This window comes from Vigna radiata, chromosome 11, assembly GCF_000741045.1.
Source record: "Vigna radiata var. radiata cultivar VC1973A chromosome 11, Vradiata_ver6, whole genome shotgun sequence".
NCBI classification, from domain to species: Eukaryota; Viridiplantae; Streptophyta; class Magnoliopsida; order Fabales; family Fabaceae; genus Vigna; species Vigna radiata.
Window position 1 is genome coordinate 17,625,865 of NC_028361.1, and position 21,844 is coordinate 17,647,708.

Consider the following 21,844-nt stretch of genomic DNA (forward strand, 5'->3'; position numbering starts at 1 on the left):
AAAAGAATATTGAGAGAAGAAGACAAAAAAGAGAAAAAGGAAAAAAGAGGAGTAAGAGGAAGAGGAAAAAAAATATAATGAAGAGAAAAAAAAGAGAAGAGAAAGGAGAAAAAAAAAAGATATTGAGTGATGAGAAACAAAGGAAAATATTATGTTGCTTAAGGAGGAAGGATAATGATATTTTGACAACATTTTTTTGACAATATTTTAACATCATTTATGTGTCATTCTGTGATTGGTTCAAAATTACTCTACAATCAATAATAATAATCATAAACACTACCATGGACCAGTCACAGGATGACACGTAGATGATGTTAAAATGTTGTCAAAAAAATATTATCAAAGTATCATTATCCAAGGAGGAAATGTTATTACAACCACCTCTTAATATGGAGTATTAAGGTTTTGCTTCTACATCTTGAAGACACTTTTAGGGTTACCTTAGCTTATATATAGATGTCTCCTCCCATTAAAATTAACTTTTGAATTGAGTGTTATTATGCTGTAAAATTTGTGTCATACTACTAAACTTAAGTCACCACGGTTAAAGCACCCTTTTTACGTTTCTTCTAGCTACCATTCCTTAAGAGTTGATCCAACCTCTCTTGGGAGCACCCAGACACCACCATAGCCTCTCCTCCTTACTTGAGTCATATAACTTGGAGTAGGAGTCGTAATCTCATCACATCAAAACCATCATATGCATACCATATTTTTTTCACCATTAAGCTTTCACAAACCACCACCCATTTAGGAGTCTTCCTTTGTCTTGAGTCAAGTGGCTTGGAGGAACTTATAATATCAAATTCTAAATCAAGATATCTTCTTTCCTTTATGAATGAGCTAAAACTTGATTTGAATTATGTTTTTGCTTCAATGTTCACAATTGTCCAATTAAGAAAACTTTGTTCAATTTGATTTTTCATTTGAATCGTTATAGCAATAATATTATCTCAATCAATCGAACATATCACTTTGTCAACGAGTAAAAAACTTTTTTTTAATCTTCATATTACTTAATCATTCACTTTTGAAAACTTTATTTTTCGAGAATGTAAATTATCAAAAGATAATTTGGACAATCCTACTCCTTTCTCATATCAAAATATTACAAATTATTTCAAGAAAAATCCTTTAGATGGAATAAATTAATTAATATTATATATCAAAATATTTCAACAACTTACTCAATTCAAAACCAATTGATCAACTCTTTTCATTCAACATTTAAAATTTCTTATTCATTTCTCATTCAAAACAATTTCACCATAGTTAGATATACTCAAAACAACATAACACATTTTAATATACAATCATTTTAATCTCAATATGTACACAAGTCCAACAATCCATAACAATTATTCAACAATTCCTTTTCAATAATCTCATCAACGTTAACTACACAACACATATCTAAAGTATATTCATCAACTTTAACAAGTTTGGTGACCGCTTCACCCTTGAAAAATAAATTCTAAAATTTGAAATAAAAAGGACTAGTTTCCTTTACTTGATGTGAACTTTTAAACCAACTAAGGTTCAAGACTCTAGCTCTCTCAAGATACTTTATTTGTACATAGAAAATTCATAATAATGATTTGAATATATCCTAGCAATCATAATCAAACAAAGATTCATTTTGAACCCCTCTGAGTAACACATAAAGACTATATAGCACATACATGGAAAATTTCTTAAATGGACTCAAGAAAAGGGTTAAAGATGAACTTACTCAAAAGAAAATTTTGATTGATTAAGATTACTTTGTTTGATAAGTCAAGAACATCTAATAAGACAAGATCGTCTAATAACTCGTGTTTTGAAGTTTAAAAAATGGTGTTTAACGAAATAACATCGGATAAAATGAACCATCTATGATAAACATGCTAAACGCTGAAATCATATTAAAAACTGTTTAAACATTAAGTACTCGTAGCCTGCCTAAACGCTTAACGTATTAAATGCATGTACGAATAATATACGTTTTGTCTGTTGTGTTGTGTTCTTTTTATTTGTGCAGATCACAAAAGTACAAATCTTTTTCAAATATTCTACATTAGACTATAAGAACGTTAAGAGATAGGAAGACATTCTAGGAATGACTCATCAAGTGCTTTACACTCTGCTCATCCTTACAAGCTATCTCTAGAAAAACACAAAGCATTTGACTTCATACCAAAAGGCTACCTATCTTTGAGAAAGTCAATGCTTCTAAGTAACGAATATTTTTTTAATAAGGATAAATAAAGAGGATTGCATAATGAGAAGAGTTAGGAATTACCATTGTTAGTATGTTGTCAACATTTTCTTTTGCTTGCATCATTTAACGCATTCTTTGGAAAGAAAATCTTTGTTAGAAGTTTTCAAATATTCATTGTATTGAAAATTTATCCTCTTTGTACAAGAGTTATTATTTGTACTTGTTTTTCATAAAAACACTTAGTTGTTTTTGTAGAATCAAAAGTGATTTAAATTGCTTGTTTTTTAACTCAATGTAGTCAAACGATATAGTTAATTGGATTATTTGTAAACAAAAATAGTGAAACTCGTTTAGTCAGTTAGACTAGTGTAAAACTTAGAGTGGTTAAATTCGTTCTAATCATTTTAAAGATAAGTAAAACCCCTTAAGAATGTTTAAGAAAGAACTGGACGCAACTCAGTTTGCAGTGAACCAGTATAAAACAAGTCTTCTTTCTTCTTATCGTTTTTCAAAGCCTTCTAAATCCGTCTTAAAATCTTGAAGTGTTCAATGCTATGTGTAGATCATCTAACTTCTATAAATAATATCTAACACTCTATTGATAAAAAAGTTTTAAACTTTGTTCAAAGTTTTTTTTTTTTTTAAGTTTACATGTGTTTTATTATTTTATGTCAAAATCACTCTAGCATGATATTCAAAAAGATGAATAAAAAGATTATAAATCTTAAAAAAAAAACAACGAAAAAGTGATAGTTTCTAAAGAAATGACCGATTTCATAAAATAAAAGATAATTAATTGATTTTTCTATTATGAGTTTTGTATTTTAATAGTAAAATATTCAAATTCAATTTATACAATATCACTAATACTTTTACAGGTCCTTATATATTTAATAAGATAAAATAAAATAACTGAAAGCATCTTTTAAATATTAAAAAATAATAAAAATTTATTAATTGAGTAAATACATTTAATTTTTATTTAATAATTATTATCACATTTTAATTTAAAATAAGTATTAATAATTATTAATAAAACTACTTTAAATCGAAGCATTCAATATCAATCCTCATTAAACTCATTGTTATTAATTATTAACTTTAAATCTGATTTGTTTAATTGTATTAATAGAAGAATTATTAATTACATTAAATAAATAAATTATTAATCATATTAAATATTTGAACTTTTAATTATATCAAATACATTAATAATTAAATTATTTGGAAATAGATTAATAATTATTTATGTCAAATATATTAATTGTTAATTATATTAAATAAATTAAAATGAAAATAATTTAAAAAATTCTTACAAATGTTAACAAAAAGGAAAAATCGTGTATAGAAATTGGAGTAGATTTTTAGGTTAAAATTGAAACACGGATGATGCTATTTAGATGAACGGAAAACAAATTTGGTAAAATACTTTTATTTGGGTAAATATTTATAATTTTATAAATGAAAATAATCTTTTATCCGGTTTTACTGTAAAAAACAAAATATATATTCAGACTTATTTTAGTTTTCAAGTTATCCCGCTTCTAAAAAATGATATTCATTTTTCATTTTATTTAAAACGTTTTTTATTAAAATAAAATAAAATTAATATTTTAAAATATAAAATTAATTCTTCATAAAAAAGTTGATTCGTTTAAATATAATAAAGGAATTGAGTGTAACTTTCTTAAAACAATAAAAATTAAGTATTTATTTTAAACAAAATTCTGTAAAATGAATCAGTTCTTAGATTGCTTTAATATTAAATAATTCCATAAAACTGTTAGGACTGAGACATGAAAAAAGTCCTTCATCTACCAAAATTTGGTACAAATAAAAGTAAAAACACTTTTATATATATGTATAATTAATAAAAGAATTATTATTAATGTATTAAATTTTTTCTAATTTATCGTTATAATAAGATATTTTTTAAATTAAAATAATTATTCGTCTTTTTTATTTCTAAATAATTATTTATTTAAACTTAACTGGTTTTAAAAGCTGACTTATTAAAATCATTTTCATCTGAACCAGTAGATGAAAGACTTTCTTCATGTCTCAACTGTTTTTCTTTTGAATTCAATTCTTTTTCTTTTCCTTTCCTTTCTTATGATAATTGAGTTCTTGAATGGTGGGTACCCAACAATTTCAAATTCCTTCAAAAAAAAATAAAAATAAATAAAAATAATAATAATAATAATAATAATAATAATAATAATAATAATAATAATAATAATAATAATAATAATACAATATTATTATGCATCAGGCTTCCTGCACTGTAAAAAGAAAAGTGTTCATTTGCTGCTCTATCTCATTTCTCTTCCTCTTATACTCTTTCTACACTCTTCAAGTTACAAAAACGACGCTCTGTTTTCTCAAACGATGTCGTAACGGGAAAAAGAAGAACTGTGCTGATGGCGGCGAGAAACGTTTCTTTGAGGCAGATATTCGCGGAGAGGAGTAAGGAGAGGCTTCTCTCGCGGAAGGATTTTTCAGAGCTGAGACTGAACGGCAGCAACAGCAACAGCGGCGTTGCTCGTCACGCGCTCTCGGATCGCGTGGTTAGGTTCTGCAATGGGTTTTTAGAGTTCTTTGGGCAGCTTCGGGATATGGCGCGATCGGATCGAAGGAAAGTGGTTTTTGCGGCAAAGGCGGGGCTGTCGTTGGCTGTGGTTTCGCTGTTCATTTACATAAAGGAGGAACAGCTGAGCAAGTATTCCATCTGGGCCATTCTCACCGTCGTTGTCGTTTTCGAATTCAGCGTAGGTAGTCACAATTCGCATTCACCTTCCTCTTTTCTTCACTTTTACTTTTCTTCCACAACAATTTTTTTTTTAATTATTATTATTAATATTATTTTATTTATTATTATTATTATTACAACATTCTTTTACACAGAAATACATAATTTAATATAATTAAAACAAATGGTCATTAGAGTATTAAAAATACCGAAAAAAGTTATACACCAAAAGATAATTATAAAAGTCTACTGTTTTTTAACTGTTATACACGAAAAATTATACACGAAAAAGTTCCACTTTAGTTTCTAATTATCCTTAATCTTTACATGTTTATTTTTTTTTATTAGTTTTTATCATAAAGGCTAAAGAAATTATATAAAATAGTAATGTTATTGCATAAATAATATAAATTAGTTTTATTTTGTATTTAATTACAAAATTTGTACTAATAATGATTTTTTTATAATAATCTTTGCTGTAATTTATTGTAAGAACTAAAATAAAATACTGGAACAGCTTTGTACAGTCAGAATACGAACATTTTATCCAAAAAATTTCAAGGTAATTTAGAGTAATATTTATTTTATAAAATTAAATAAATAATTAAACTTTCTACCTTTGGCCTCTGTTCTAGAAAAAAAAAAAAAAAAACTGTCATCATAATTTGTATCTTAATATATTTCTCATGTAATTTAACAAATTTTTATAAACAGTAAGAGATCAGAGCCAATGCATATTTAAATTACTCTATTATTAATATTATTAGTAGTAGACTATTTTTTTTTTTCAATTTAATAGAAATTTACTACAGATCTATATTATAAATTTGTTAGTTTTTGTAACAATAAGATTAAAGTTATTGAAAAGGATTGATTAAGAAAAAAGCTTTTTTACATTAAATTAAACTTTTGTTTACTTCATTAATCTAATTCTTATATAATTTTAGTGTAAGTGTATATGTATCAAATATATGATGGTTTTTCATACAGAAAACACATTTTAATGAATTTTATAACTAATTTTGCTTTTATGTTTTTACTATTTTTGGTTTAGGTGCAACTTTAAATAAAGGATTCAATCGTTCACTGGGAACGATTTCCGCTGGAGGGCTTGCCCTCGGTATCGCTGAATTGGCCGTACTGTCCGGAAAGTTCGAGGAACTTATTATAGTACTCTCTATATTTATTGCAGGTGGAATATTTTGTGTTTAAATTTCTTTCCTCTTAATTTTACCATTTTTGGCACTGAAAGCATTCTCTCATACACTTTTTTTAGTCACTTTAAGACTCTAGATATTCACAATTTTTGTTGTATAGTATGAAAAATAAAATAGTCTTATTATAAATTTTTTTATTATCTCATTTTTGTTTAAATTGCTTTAATAATTGAGGTGATGATTATTTAATAATATTATATATATTTATTAAAAGAAAAATAATTTTCAATATTAATAAAATTATTATAGTTAAAAAAATTGTATTAAAATTGTTATTTTTTTTTCTTTTTAATTATTATATTAAAAAGAAAATATATCAATACTTATACAAAACCAATCATCTACTTAATATTTGAAATTACAAAAATGCTATACATTCCTCTTTGTCCATAGCAGAGGTATTGCATGAGTTTATTTGGTTCCTCCGAGTTTCTCCTTAGACAAATTAGGCTGTTACTGTCTTTAACCTGCTAACAAGTACAATATGACTAGGCACCAAAACATCATCAATAACATCTTTTAAGTGTAAAGAGCTCCTTAAAAACTCTTCCAAATGCCTCTTATTTCATTAACCAATTTATCTGAATTATTAACTAATAATTAAGTCATGATTAGCTAATATAAAAAATAATGCAAATTTTGTGGCCAAATAATATTACTAACCTTTATGCTTATTACAGTATTTTGCTTAGAAATGAAAAGTAATTAGGATTGATGATTAATGCTTTAGTGGTTTGCAGGATTTTGTGCAAGTTATGTGAAGTTGCTGCCTGCAATGAAGACATATGAATATGGCTTTCGGGTGTTTTTGTTGACGTTTTGTATTGTATTGGTATCTGGGAGAACTAGCAGGGAATTTTTCTCCACAGCCTTTTACAGATTAATTCTTATTGCAATTGGTGCTGGCATATGTTTGTTTGTAAATATTTTCATATACCCCATCTGGTCTGGAGAGGATCTGCATAAATTGGTGGTGAAAAATTTCAATGGAGTTGCTGCATCTTTAGAAGGTTTGCTTGAATTTTCTCATGTGGTCTGAACCTAGCAAAGATTCGTAGACGTTGTTTTGCCTAGTTCCTGTGTTGAATTTGATGCTATTGTCACTCTGAACTGGTTCCTTTGTAACTATGTTTAGGCTGTGTCAATGGGTACCTACAATGTGTTGCATATGAGAGGGTACCTTCAAAAATTCTTGTTTATCAAGCCTCAGATGATCCACTCTACCGTGGCTATAGAGCAGCAGTTCAATCGTCAAGTCAAGAGGATGCTTTGGTATACATATTCTTTACTTTCTCATCTCTCTGTTCGTCAAGTACCTAAATACCAAAACAAGTGCTACATCTTTTTATTTTATCTTATCCTCGCAGGTAGATTTTGCATTATGGGAGCCACCTCATGGTCCATACAAGACATTCAATTATCCTTGGAGAAGCTATGTGCAAGTCAGTGGAGCTTTGAGGCATTGTGCTTTCATGGTTATGGCAATGCATGGATGCATACTTTCAGAAATTCAGGTAAAAGGAACATTTCTTTCCGTGGCATATGCTATATATTGGCTTTGTTGTCATTTTCGTTGATGAACTTTTGGCTAGTAATGGGCTCTTCATAGAGTTATTGAAGGAAAATTCTAATTAATAATTCTGTTTAACCATGTGTTTTTACCCATAGAGTATGGGTTGCTCTAGTACCATTTGAAAGAAAATCCTAAAAAGTAATAATTGTGCACTACTATATATCAGTGGTTAATGAACCATAATTCATGATGTAAAAGAATGCTAAAGTGTATGAGTTTGTCATTCGGAATGATATGGATGATGAGATTGATCAGAGATATGTAATCTTCCAAATGTAGAGGACTTTATTGCATTTGTTATCTCTTATGATAGTTAGAAAGGAAAACTAAACCCTGACACACAACATAGTAAGTAATGTTCCATTCTCGCACATAGTATAAAATGACTTTATTAAGAGGCCATTTGACACAAGTCGTTCAACTTTATTTATAGAGATGTGACCTAGTTGCATGTATTATAATGTTTTTGAGTTTATATTGTCAATTTTAGTATTGATCTCCGAATAGACTAGACTAAGAAACACACCTTTCTTTACATATTAAGCATTACATTTGGTACATTTCTTCTTTACATATCAAGCATGAATTACTAGTCTCTGGTATCATCCTACTACTACTAAGATACAATAATTAAGATAAGATAAACTAACCTGTTACATTTTGTTCCTTTTGGTCTACATCCCCTCGTTTTATTTAGTTATTTTTTTGAACGTATGTAGGTGTTACTATTATATATACATTGTTGGTTTTCAAATTTCATATATATACAGGCACCTCCAGAAAAAAGGCTGGTTTTCAGTAACGAACTTCAGAGGGTTGGCACTGAAGGAGCTAAAGTATTGCGTCAACTTGGAAGCAAAGTGGAAAAGATGGAAAAGCTGAGCCATATTGATATACTCTTGAACGTGCATGATGCAGCTGAGCAATTGCAGATGAAGATTGACCAACAGTCATTCCTCTTAGTCAATTCAGAAAGCTGGCAAGCTTCAAAAAAGCCTAAGGAAGTTGAGAGTCATGACAATTTGATTGATCTTAAAGACCATGAAAACAAACACTCACTCATCTCTTCCTTAAGTGAAACAGGGGCTGACTCAAGACTCAACATAGGTATAGAGTCTTCAGTTCCTGAATTGCACGTTTCACAAAGCATGATGTGCAAGAAAATATCTTGGCCACGCCTCTCATTTTTAGGAGATAACATGTTACTTGAGCAAGATTCCAAAGTATATGAAAGTGCAAGCTCTTTGTCTTTGGCAACCTTTGCTTCCCTTTTAATAGAGTTTGTTGCGAGGCTTCAAAATCTTGTGGATGAATTCCAAGATCTCAGTGAGAAGGCCAATTTCAAGGACCCTTTTGACCAAACAATATTAAAGTAGGTGACAATGACACCATGTGGACCACATTTGCAACTTTATTTCAGTATTCGAGGTATCTATTATAATCGTATATCTGTGTATCTAACTATAATGTATAATGATATATCATAGTCCATCCATAATATATATTTCTATAATGATATAACAGTTATTTCGCATTTTTATTTCTTGCAAATTGTAGTTCTAATCTATTTTACTTCTCTTTATTTCATTTTTCTACCTCATGTTTTTCATTCTTTTTATTTTTGTAACTTAAATTTTTCCGTAGTTATTTTTGAATTTTCTTAAAACAAATAAATACGAAAGAACATGAACTTTTGTTACTTGTTTTGTATTTTAAGTATTATTTATTTATTTGTTCATACATTTAATTATCTTATAATGTTACTCTTGAAATTTAATTGAATGATATATATTTAATTTGATTTTTATGTTCTATTAATCATATATTTTAATCTTATTTATTCTAACGGTATTAGTATAGAATGTTAAAATAAAAGAGAAAGAGGCATAGAATGAATTTCTAATGTGTGTTGTACATACAGGATTATGCATTTACAAATAGAATAATACAAATAGATTTACATTTAAAACTATAACTAATAATATCTAATGATATTTTAATAATATCTAACATTCTTCAAGTTAGTGCATTTAAATTAAGTACTAAATTTGTTATAAATATAATCATTTAGGTCTTATAAAGACATTGAAAATGTTTATTTATCACTTAAGTGTAGTTATAGCTATCGTGTGGTGTATGCATATTTATAGTTAGTAGTCTACTTAGTGTACCAAAACCCAAATTTTAATTGTATTGTATGCATAAAATTTCGCAGCCGAATAATAATTTTACAAATTATTATACATTTGTCACTATATTCCAATTAAATTCCATACATAAACTGTTGTCAATTGAACTATTTAACTTAATCGTAATTTAATTATTCAGAAGCCAAACCGTCTGGCTGTTGCATTGGAAAATCATATCTATAATTAAACTTAATCGAACTTAAACACAGCCGTCTGAAGTATTTATAAAATTTATCAATTAAACAACGCATCAATGACAGAAATGAGGGAACAAGAATCAGCGATCATTTCAGTTCAGCTTCCAGACTTGCTCCCAATCCCGTGAAAGATCTTCACACTGAAAAAAAATAATACAGTGACACGAGACCAGGAAGCATCAAAATTGGCCCACCAACAATACTTCTTAATTCCAAAAGGTCCAAAATGATTTGACTCTTAAGACATTCTTCACAGTTCTACATTTCAATGCAGCTTCAACACCATGAAAATCATTGGGGAAAAAAAACTAGTCTCTCTAATTCCTTTCCAACATTTAAATTCATTATTTCCTATAATGCCAAAATTTTAAAATTCTGAGACAGTATGCCTAATCTGTTGTCCATGGATCAGTCTCTGCAATGACCTCAGAGGGCTCATAAACATTTGGCTCTGAATTTTCCTCATTCGAGCTTGACTCAGCTTCACCAGATGCTTCTCCCTCCTCATCTTCTGATCTACCCCATCTTCCTCCTACGGCCAAGGCCATCATTTCATAAATCTTATTACCCAACTCAGCTGGGCTATCAGGCTGCATTATTGAGAAACTATGTTAATCAAAACTGCAGTTAACCTATATTTGTCACAACACAATAAGCATTATCCCACTATATATCGTATTACCCAACTCAGCCGGGCTATCAGGCTGCTTTACTGAGAAACTATGTTTAGTCAAAACTGCGAATAACCTATATTTGTTACGGGAATATAAGCCTTATCCTACTCTATGAGCTTAGCAATATCAATTACGCAACATCATTTCAGTGAGTTATACACTAAATGTAGTCTATACATGTTATATAAAAAATCAAATTTTATATTGCACTTACAGAAAATCCACTAGAAATTAGAGCTGTGTCGTATAAGAGATCGACTGCTCTTTTAGCTTCACTACTATCAGGTGCATTCTTGCAGGCAGCCTGAAAGAAAGATAAAACGAATTAAAACAATAAGTCAGACAAGTTCAGTTCAGAGAATGGCTATGTATCAGTTTCTACATTCAATAAATGTGTACTTTTAATCTCAAAAGTGTGTCTAGGCTAAGTGTGTATGTTGTGTGCAAACTATAAGAAAATTTATTAATTTTGTAACAACGTTTATAAATCAATAAACTCCAAAGTCAATGTCAACTCACACTCAAGTCTTTGATGATGGGGTGATCTGTATTAATCTCCAATATTCTCCTCCCCCTCATGAACTCCAAACTTGAAGTGTCCCCAAGAGCCTGTGCCTTCATTAGTCTGAAGAAATGAAAATTGAAAATTGTTTAAGCCTTATGTCATGAGAATGATCAATTGCTTGTGAGAAAATGGCTTGAAACGCTAAATGAGTTACTGACTAACCTCTCCATGTTTGCAGACCAACCAAACTTCCCTGATACAAGCACACAAGGAGATGAACTCAAGCGCTTTGAGATCTGAACTTTGGCAACCTTATCACCAAGCTGTTGTTTTATCCAATCACAGAGTAGGTTGTATTCTTGTTTGTTTTCCCTCTCTGTGACCTCGTCCTCATCACCTGATTTAATAATTTTTTTGATAACAATATTCAATGCCAAATTTCCCGGAAACAAAATAGTATTTGAGCAATTGAAAGCAAGGTAGGAAATAATACAAACCTAATTCTAAATCCTCCTTACTGATATCAACAAATTTTTTTTCTTTATATGTCTGTAAGTTCTGAATGGCAACTTCATCAATGGGTTCAACCAAATAAAGAACCTATAACAATAGACACAATTAACTTAAGTTATATCAAGCATTTCAATCATACACAAAACCAGAAAGCCTAACCCTCCACGAGATAGCAGGTTGGTACTGCAGAGGAAAGCTGGACACAACCCCCTCTTGACAACCTTGGCTACCATCTCCCCGACCAATTCCCTGTCTACAAGCACAAATTAACATGTAGAGATACCTCAATATCTTTCTGAATCAGTCTCTCCACAAATGGAGCAGTCTTTGCACTCTTCAAGCTGTCAGTTGCTAGGTAAAAGATAGCCTTTTGGTTTTCTCCCATGTTTTCAACATAATCATCCAAGCTTTTAAGTTCCTCTTCACTTTTGGAAGTGTAAAACCTTAATAATGGCGTTATGCGCTTATGATTTCCAGTGTCTTCAATACAACCTAATTTTATAAACCTACCAAAGTTCTCCCAGAATTTCTTGTAGTCCTGGAATCACACAAAACTATTCATTAAATCAATAGACTCTAAATTCATATTCAAAATATAAAGAAGCGAGGTTTGCCGCTACGAACCTCTTTATTTTCACTTTCAGCAAGATCTTGAATCATATCAAACGCCTTCCTGACAAGTCTCTTTCTCATTATTCTTACCTGATTACAATATTATTAGAATAAAGTAACATTATTAGAAAAACTCAAATAATTATCAAAACATCATTCATTTTTATCATATGAAATGAGTTATTTATATAAGCACAAAAAGTGGTAGTCCTCTTACAATTCTGCTTTCTTGAAGGATCTCTCGAGAAACATTGAGAGGAAGGTCATCTGAGTCAACCACACCCTTCACAAAGCTCAGGTAACGTGGAAACTGAAAAATAAAACGGTAAGTAAAACATCAATTGTGCTCTTCAATGCTCCAAGCTCTTCCCTTTTAGGTAGCTGAGAACAGTCCATAAAATAAAGAGCAAGAAACAACAAAAGCACAGATATGATACATAAGAGCTTGAAGTTATACACCAGAGTAAGAACCAAACATTTTCCTTCTTTCATGATTCGTAATAACAATATAATGAAAGAGGGGCATTGACACAAATTTCAAATATACAAGACAAATCTCAGTTAGAAGCTTATGGTAAATTAGTACTCACCAGCTCCCCATCAAAATCATCTGAAATGAATACACGCTTAACATACAAGCGTATGTTCTTTGTTTTAGGATTCACTACTTCCTCGTTGTTAAGAGGTCCCATTCCTGGAACATATAGAATGCTTCTGAACTCGACCTCACCCTGCAGAGTTTAAAGCCTCTAACCAAATTGATAACTACGTAAGGGAAATGACCTTCTGCTGATACAATAAATTTTCAATATACCTCGGTGGTGAAGTGAGTATGTGCAAGTGGCTCTAAGAATTCATTAAAAGTCTTCTTGTAAAATTCACTGTATTCCTCCTTTTCAACTTCTTTTGGGTTCCGCATCTACCAAAAATTAAAAAAGAATTGCAAAGTTAGACCAGTAAGAGAGGCACTACAACAGAATGATTAAAAATAATGCACGGAAATAATGTCCTGGCACCATAAAAGTAGATATATCTCGAACTCACCCATATTGGCTTTGTTTCATTGGCTAATTCCCAATCCCAATACTTCTCGGTTTTAGTCTTTTTCACCTTCTTTTTCTCACCCTTATAACACAAGCAGATAGAGTCACTTGGTATTGATAACAGATTTAGAACACTTTGTATTGGTAACAAATTAGAAAAACAGTACAACACCAACATTAAGAAAGACATAAGTCATTACCTCTACTTTTGGTTCTTCCCCTTCTTTGGGTTCTTCCTCCTCTTCCACCTGGCAATATTAAAATTCATTAATTAATTGCTAATTAAATTAATGGCCAAAAAACCTAGAGCTGATTCATTTGCCACTCCCCGAAAAACATTTCCACAAGCTTCAAAAGTATTTAAGAAAATAGAGAATGAGAATTAAAAGTAAATAAATTTAACAAAGAATAAATTCAACTGAAACACAAACACCAAATAACAAGGAACCATTTCTTCAAGTTTCTTTTCCACCTAACAGTTGTCTCAAACTAACAATAACCCAGTCGTCCTAAAGGTGACAGAAACCATAGCTAATGTGGAACAAATTTGCCAACACAAACACAAAACAACAAGGAACCATTTCACGTTCCTTTTCTACCTCGGTTGATAAGTAAATATTTATAATTACCATCAAGTGAAGACAAAATCCCATTATTCACTGATAGAAATCAATACCAAAAAACTTGATATCACACCTTGAACAATAGTAGAATCCAATGAGTGGGGTCTTAAACTACATAAGTAATTGTCATGTTCCCCCAACAAAAGAAATTAAAATAAAGCATTTCATAGACAATATAAAAGGAAGGAGAAAATTATTGATAATAGATCAGTATAAAAACTACTGAACATATGTGCAAAGTAGAAAACTACAACGTGTACACATATAATTGGCTTGGCACACTTCTGCCACCCAACATCAACACAAGAATCTGTAACAGGAGAAGGCCTGCTTACCTCCACAGTTTTCGACTTTTCTTGCCATGTGTAGATGGGGAAGGAAACAAACTGTGAGTAATTCTTCACCAAACCCTGAATCCTGGTTGGCTCAGAGAATTCATATTTGTCATCCTCCTGGCCAGTAGAGAAGAATTTGAGTGTTTTAACCACATAAAACATGTCGGCACTATATTAATGTTCCAAATATTATACTATATTTATCCTTTTATTGAAAGAGGACAAATAGATTTCAAAAGAAGATTTCCAACTGAAATTTAAAATATTATACTATTTAATTAATATCGATTATCTGGCTAGACAAGAAGCAAGAATTATTTGGGAGCACCAACCACATGTCTGTACTAAATTAGTTTTACAGTTTCCAAATAATATTATCCTGAGTCAACCGTTCATCAATACATACTTCTTAGTTCTTACATTCCATGTAACCTTTCTAAAAATCGAAAGTAACATCACTCACTCTTAAATACAGTGTAATTTGTGTACCACGCCGCAAAAGGTTTTCCGGATCAGTTTCTTCCTTTATCACATAAGAGCTACTGTCAGCTTCTGCTTCCCACACATACTGCTTATCTGATCTTGGGCTCTTCGTAGATACAACAACCTGATTGCCATGCAGAAATAGCCAATTAATGGCAAAATTCAGAAACAGTTAAAATCAGAAAAATCAACCAGCAGGATATGCTTAAGAAAGCCATTCTGTACCTTCTCAGCAACAAGAAAAGCAGAGTAGAATCCAACACCAAATTGTCCGATCAAACCATTATCTGCTCCTAGATCCTTGTTTTCCTATAACACAAGGGGGATATGAAAACATGATTGAAGAATTAAAGCATCAATTATCAATGAAAGCCACATTTCAGCTCAATGGAAAATCACCTTAAGTGCCTTCAAAAATTTTGATGTACCACTCTGAGCAATAGTTCCAAGACAATCAATGAGCTCTTCTTTAGTCATTCCAATACCAGTATCTCTACAGGGTCAAGAGTTAACAGTTTAATACTCCTATTCAAAGGTACCCATGAAAAGTGAAATAAAACCAAAACAATACAGATACACACGTTATAGTAATAGTTCCATTTTCTGGATCAGACTTTATACGTATCTCAAGATCTCCAGCATCTCCGAGCAAAGAAGGCTCAGTCACACTTAAGAATCTCAACTTGTCCAAAGCGTCACTAGCATTACTGGAAGAACAGAACAATCAACAAAATACATCACAGTCCAGTGGTAGCATACTCATATCATATAACCCGTCTTAGATATAGGTGCAAAAATCCAAAAATGAAAAAAAAAAAATGGCATCTACTAAAGCAACCTCTTTTAGTATGCACTACTCAACAATAATAGCACAATCATGCAACATGGAAACATTAGTCAGATTACCTCACAAGTTCACGAAGGAAAACTTCCTTGTGGCTGTACAGACTGTGAACAATCAAATCCAACAATCGACTCACCTGCACAAAAGAAAAATGGAATACACGTACTTCAGCAAAACTAATACAATTCATAACAGGAAATTTCCCTTCATTCCAAGCGAAATGCAAAAACAAATTAATATATCCCTTCTTTCAGTAAAAATCATGCGCGCACACACTCCTTTATGCATTAAGTCTATCACTTACAAATCAAAATTCCAAACTAAATGCAACAGATATGTAAATCTTTCTCTCGCACACACGCACACAGTTCACGATGTCAGCTTATTGAATTGCAATTAGAAGCCAAACGTAATAGCAAAAAGGTTGAACCTTATCTCACTCAAGACGACCAAAAACAACAAAAAGGTTAACAAACCTAGAAACTCACTAAAAACACACCTCAGCCTGGTATTCAAACTTCTCCCCGGTGGTCTCCTCCTTCTCGGCCACGGCGGCCTCACATCGAACAACGAGCTTCCTCTGGCGCCTCTGCGCCCATCTAAGCCCGGCAGCGGAGAAGAAGGTCCTCCGGCGAGCGAGCTGGGGCGGCAGAAAAGCGGTTCTGAGAGGGGAAGCCCTTGAAAAGGAGGAAGAAGGAAGGAGAGAGGTAAGAGAGGGCGTGGCCATGGTTCTGCTGAGTACGGGAGCCATAGTTTGAACTCTCCACACACAAGAGAGTGAGTGAGTAAGAGAGTGTTATCCCTAACTGTGACTTGCTCTGAGAGTAACGAAAACCCCTTACAGAGAAATGAAGAAAGGGTTTAGTGAAGATATAATGCCAGAGATTATTCTAGAATCATAGGAACCGCTTTGGCCGTTTTACCGTCGGAATTCTAAGGCCTAGATTCTGCCACGACATGCCATATCCACTCTTACATTCTATTTTATTTTATTTCATTTTATTTCAATAACTAAACTGATTTTTTTTTTTTAATTAAAGTTTGTTGCAATAAAGGATAAAAAAAGCGTTGTTACCTTTTACTACGCAAGTAAAAGGTTTAATTATATTGTTAGATTTTTATTTCTCGTGATTTTTCTTAAATAGATTTTTAGTTATTTTTATTTTAATTGAATTTTTAATTATGAAAAATTTATATAATTGGACTCTTATTCTTAAATTGGTTAAATGGTGTTAAAACTTCGTTAACATAACACATGATTTATCAAAGGCAACCTTATTTCTCCACAACACCCAAACCAGTAACTATAGAAAATGATGTAGACGTTAAATGTAGGTAAGTGTGACAGACGCTAAGCCATTAAATGACTGTAATTACATCATCTATGAGTTAAAATTGTTGAGATATAATTGCATAGATGTATTTTGGACATTCTAATATGTGCTTGTGTATAGCTAAAGTTAAAAATAATCTTATACATCCTTTATGTAAATTGTAGAATTGGATCATGTAAGAGTTCCACAACCCATAGTTATGAGTCCTTAACCTTACCTAAGATGGAGGAAAGCGTATGATGAAAATAAACAGGTTTAGGAAGAAAGTTTCTCTACCTTCTTTCATTTATCTAGTTTAATGTTTTTCTTAAAATCCAAAACTCATGTTTGTCTGTAGGTTTATTAGTGACACTTCTCTTTTTTTAAGTTGTCATTCTTTAAAGGAATGAAGGGTCATGGAGGAGCCTAGCCCAAAGGAGTATTCTCACTACATCCTTAATTTTGCTAAGAAGACTTCGTAAAAATGAAAAAGAAAAGTATTTTAGAACTGGAAAAGAGAACATCTTAGAGTGCGGGTCATTATACACATTTGAAGGAAAGAGAATGCACCTTCATCATGATTTTGTAATGAATGGAGAATATTTTGTCTCTCCGTCATCATTAAGCTTCTAGAAAAATAGATTGTGACTTTGTTAGGTAGTTCATCGCCTTTGTATTGTTTCTAAGAGGTCCTTCTCCTAGCCTATGTAAGGGACTCATCCCCACATCTAAAGGGTTGTTTGTAACATCCCATTTCTGATTGTTGCGACATAAAAAAAAAAATCTTTTAAAACAAAAACAAAAGAAAACATCCATGTACATCTTAGACTGAGGAAATAAACAATAACCCACTACAATCCAATTAAAAGAACATTTAACATAGAATTGTATCTCCAAGTCAACTTAAATGAAATATCATATCTTCAGTCTCCCTCTCAATCCTGACACTGTTCGGAAAATACTTTTCCAAAAACCTGGTCTTGAAACTATCCCAAGAGATGGTTTCGCCACGAGCTCTCATCAACTGTTGCATTCCGTCCCACCAGTACTATGCCTCATCTTCTAGGAGGAAAGATGCATATGCAAGTTTTTGTTCCTCTGAGCAAGTCATCACTCGAAAAATCTTCTCATTCCCTCTGATCCACGATTTTGCTTTGTCTGGAGTGGTTTTTCCATTGAATTCGGGGGATCATGTCTCAAGAAATCATTTAAACCATAATTATTCCTTGGCACCTGAGTAGCATGTTGTCGCTCCATCGCATTGACCGTACGGTCGACAGCTTGAGAGAATACATCAACCCTATATGGTTGACTTTGATCGCCAGTCCCGTGTGTCATGTTCTTTTAAACAAAGAAAATTACTTAGTATAATCACTCAATGCACTATACACAACTATTACAATTATAGAGATACACTGTCAATGCTAGTCGAGCTCACATCCCCAAGGCCCAAAGATTTTCGAAAACTATGCTCTGATACCAAAAATGTAACATCCCATTTCTGATTGTTGCGACATAAAAAAAAAATTCTTTTAAAACGAAAACAAAAGAAAACATCCATTTACATCTTAGATTGAGGAAATAAACAATAATCCACTACAATCCAATTAAAAGAACATTTAACATAGAATTGTATCTCCAAGTCAACTTAAATGAAATATCATAACTCAAATTAACTGAAAATGTTCAAAAACCATATAAATCTTTCCCCGTTCCATTCCCGACTTCTTTCCGCTCTATTTATCAACTGGAACATCTGTATCAACATTTGCTCCCATATAACAATACAAGTTATACGATCATCGCATTCACACACAAACAATAAGGGTAAGCTACCATAATCATCATCTAATACAACATCAACACATCAATTATTAGTTAACAAAGTAATATAGTTAACATGATATATTCAATAAGTACACCAAAACCAATAACTACAGAATATACATTGTCTCTTTGTACTCTCTCATATAAAACCTGTTCACCAAAACAGGACACCTGTTCACCAAAACAGGACACCTGTTCACCAAAACAGGATAGTTCGAGTCATCCTCCACCGCAGCTTCAGATCTATCTCCCCTGCTCCTCAAGACTTATGAGTAAAAACTCTGCTACTTTCACAACGGGCACTATACTCAACTTGATTGAAAACCCTACGGGCGAGACATCCAACCCTTTCTACCCTCTCGAAAGAGGAAAGAGTGACACTCGAACCTTGTATCTTCTACCGCCTCATATAGACGAAGAGACTTACCTTTCTACCCTCTCAAAAGAGGAAAGGTATTACCTCAGCTTTTACACCAACATAATGAGAGTACAACTATATTAAAAGTACTACTAGTGTATTATCATTATCACACATTCTTTGTCACCCTAACATGCCTTTCTGTCAACCCAGAATATCCTATCACAAGTAAGGTCATAACAAAAAAATATCAAAACTAACAAACAATACTCGCATCACTACTAAACTAGAAACGAACCAACGGATTGATACTCTGTAGAACTCATACTCGTGCACCTACATCTCCTTCAACAGTTTCTGAATTAACATATTTTGTTATCCCGTATCAGTATACAACCGTTATAAAATTTACTATACCAAAATACACTTTGTCTCCATTATTGCTTTGACGTTACAAAAAGAAAGGACAAAAGGACCCCACATAACCGATTTAAGAATTCAAGAAAACTTGTTAAAGGAATAAATGGTGGAACTTATTACATTAACATGTCTGCACTACATAATAAAACAACATTTATCAATTCACAAAACCTCTTTCATAACTAATAAAATATCATTAGTAAATATATCTAATATAACTAATAAAATATCACTAGTACAAAAATCATATTTTATGACGTACAAAAATGAACTATGACGTACATAGTTTTGTACGTTATAATAGGTCTACATATTTTATGACATAGCAAAAATTTACGTTATCTGAACATATTATGACACTGTTTCTAAAAGAAATAACTCCAATGAATGTAAACATAGATAATTTTACTCAATATCAATTCGAAACAATTTTCTTCAATATTCATATAAAAAAAATGGTCTGATTTTAGAAAGAGTGTCATAATATTAATTGAGTAAAATTATTTATGTTCACATTCATTAGAGTTATTTCTTCTAGAAACCGTGTCATAATATGTTCAGATAACGTAAATCTTTGCTACGTCATAAAATATGTAGACCTGTTATAACGTACAAAACTATGTACGTCATAGTTTGTTTTTGTACGTCATAAAATATGATTTTTTTTACTAGTGTGAAAAGCATTCAAGAACACTAGAGGAACTGAGGCACCAAAACAAAATCCTAATGTCGATGTGATTATCGTATATATTATTTCTTTAATTCCCCTTTCTCTATTTTGAAATAACTTATATATTAAAAATTCAGCTATTGGTACTAGAACAATACCCGTGATTGTATTAACTACGGCCTCTTGTAGTATGGTCTTAATCGGCCTTTTGGATATAAATCCAAAAATTATCAAACAGTACCCAGAGATTGAATTTCTAAAAAATTCTTGCCTGACTTCTGCTGCTGCTCCACCAGTGCCCTTCTTTTCTTTTCAGTAATAACCTAAATTTTTGTCTTCTACGTTTCGCATTTCTGAGAGTCCTACCATTTACGTTTCGCATTCCAAGAGTCTTACCATGTTATCATTTCTTCTAGTCCGTTTAGTTCCTTTAATACTTTTAGCGATATTTCGAATCCTTTCAAACCATAAACCGGTGATAGTTACTGAAGAACAGGCTGCTGAAGAACCGGCTGGTGGAGACGAAGAATCGTCGGTCGGTGGAGCAGACGCTGGAGCAGACAATGTCGTGATCTTGCCGGAGCTCAATGAAGAACCAACTGGTGGAGCGGTTGATGGAGCAGACCATGGCGTGGTAGTTATCACGCCGGAGCTGAGTACAACTGATGGAGTCCTTGAAGAAGCTGCTGGTGGAGCAGTCACTGAAGCTAGTGGAACTGAAGCCAGTGGAACAACCGATGGAGCCGGTAGAGAAGACGAATACACAGAACACAGGCAAGAATTTTTTCGAAATTTAATTAATGGGTACTGTTTGATCATTTTTGGATTTATATCCAAAAAGCCAATTAAGACCCTCATACGAGAGGTCATAGTTATTTCAATCACGAGTACTTTTCTAGTACCAATGGTTGAATTTTTAATATATAAGATATTTATTAATAGGGAAATTAAAAAAAATAATATCTCCTATAATCGTATCAACATTAGGATTAGGTTTTGGTGTTGCACTTCCTATAATGTTCTTGTTTGTTTTTCTGTTTGAATTTAAACCGAGAGTGGCCTTTATTGGACTTAGTATATTCTTTCCATTGGTTATATTAAACGCGGAACGAGATTTATAACATTTGCAAGAGGTGCTAAGAATGGTTGCGTATTTCTGGTAGGGATTGTTATATCCCTCTTAATTTGTTTTTTTGTTAATGAAGGTTTTGAGAAACTTCATTTAGTTAGTTAATTAGTAGTAGAAATTTTTATATTATCTTTGTAATTGTTTTAGTTAATTTGTAGTAGATAATTTGAGATATTTTGTAGGGATGATGTTTTTATATATATGATATATTTTGTACTACTTCTGTCATGCATTGAGTAACATTTAGCTTATGTACGACAACTTTTTTTTGTTGCTTCTTTTCTCAATGTTGAGGTTCTACAACATAAAAGTTCTTTCCACGTCATTTCAATACAAAGTTATTTATAAACTAAAATTTGAGACAACT

At 31.7% G+C, this 21,844-nt stretch overlaps 3 protein-coding genes across 4 annotated transcripts in view; 2 read left to right on the top strand and 1 right to left on the bottom strand.

The window, feature by feature from the left end:
• Positions 1-4,488: 4,488 nt before the first annotated feature.
• Positions 4,489-9,278, top strand: LOC106776451 (aluminum-activated malate transporter 4). The gene is made up of 6 exons (XM_014663910.2): positions 4,489-4,975; positions 6,007-6,144; positions 6,910-7,179; positions 7,305-7,441; positions 7,537-7,683; positions 8,513-9,278. Exons 1-6 carry the CDS (start codon positions 4,624-4,626, stop codon positions 9,116-9,118), a joined length of 1,650 nt encoding a protein of 549 aa, XP_014519396.1. The 5' UTR covers positions 4,489-4,623; the 3' UTR covers positions 9,119-9,278.
• Positions 9,279-10,126: 848 nt separating this feature from the next.
• LOC106777668 (heat shock protein 90-5, chloroplastic) lies at positions 10,127-16,622 on the bottom strand. Of its 2 annotated transcripts, none has more exons than XM_014665349.2 (19): positions 16,260-16,621; positions 15,823-15,896; positions 15,498-15,623; positions 15,316-15,409; positions 15,142-15,225; positions 14,897-15,040; positions 14,434-14,550; positions 13,676-13,723; positions 13,477-13,557; positions 13,247-13,351; positions 13,023-13,163; positions 12,650-12,742; positions 12,445-12,522; positions 12,104-12,358; positions 11,805-11,907; positions 11,530-11,704; positions 11,322-11,427; positions 11,017-11,106; positions 10,127-10,718 (listed from the first exon to the last, which is right to left on the bottom strand). In XM_014665349.2, the coding sequence occupies exons 1-19, from the start codon at positions 16,509-16,511 to the stop codon at positions 10,518-10,520; spliced, it is 2,367 nt and encodes a 788-aa protein (XP_014520835.1). In that variant the 5' UTR covers positions 16,512-16,621; the 3' UTR covers positions 10,127-10,517. The 2 variants fall into 2 exon arrangements, with proteins under 2 accessions (XP_014520835.1, XP_022643100.1); XM_022787379.1 differs by lacking the exon at positions 10,127-10,718 and adding an exon at positions 10,755-10,832 and having other exon boundaries at positions 16,260-16,622.
• Positions 16,623-20,745: 4,123 nt separating this feature from the next.
• Positions 20,746-21,844, top strand: part of LOC106776849 (CBL-interacting protein kinase 8-like) — a 5,347-nt gene continuing 4,248 nt past the window's right edge. Inside the window, exon 1 of the mRNA XM_014664317.1 lies at positions 20,746-21,213. Coding sequence (XP_014519803.1) covers positions 20,746-21,213 — 468 coding nt within the window. The remainder of the gene's footprint in view (positions 21,214-21,844) is intronic.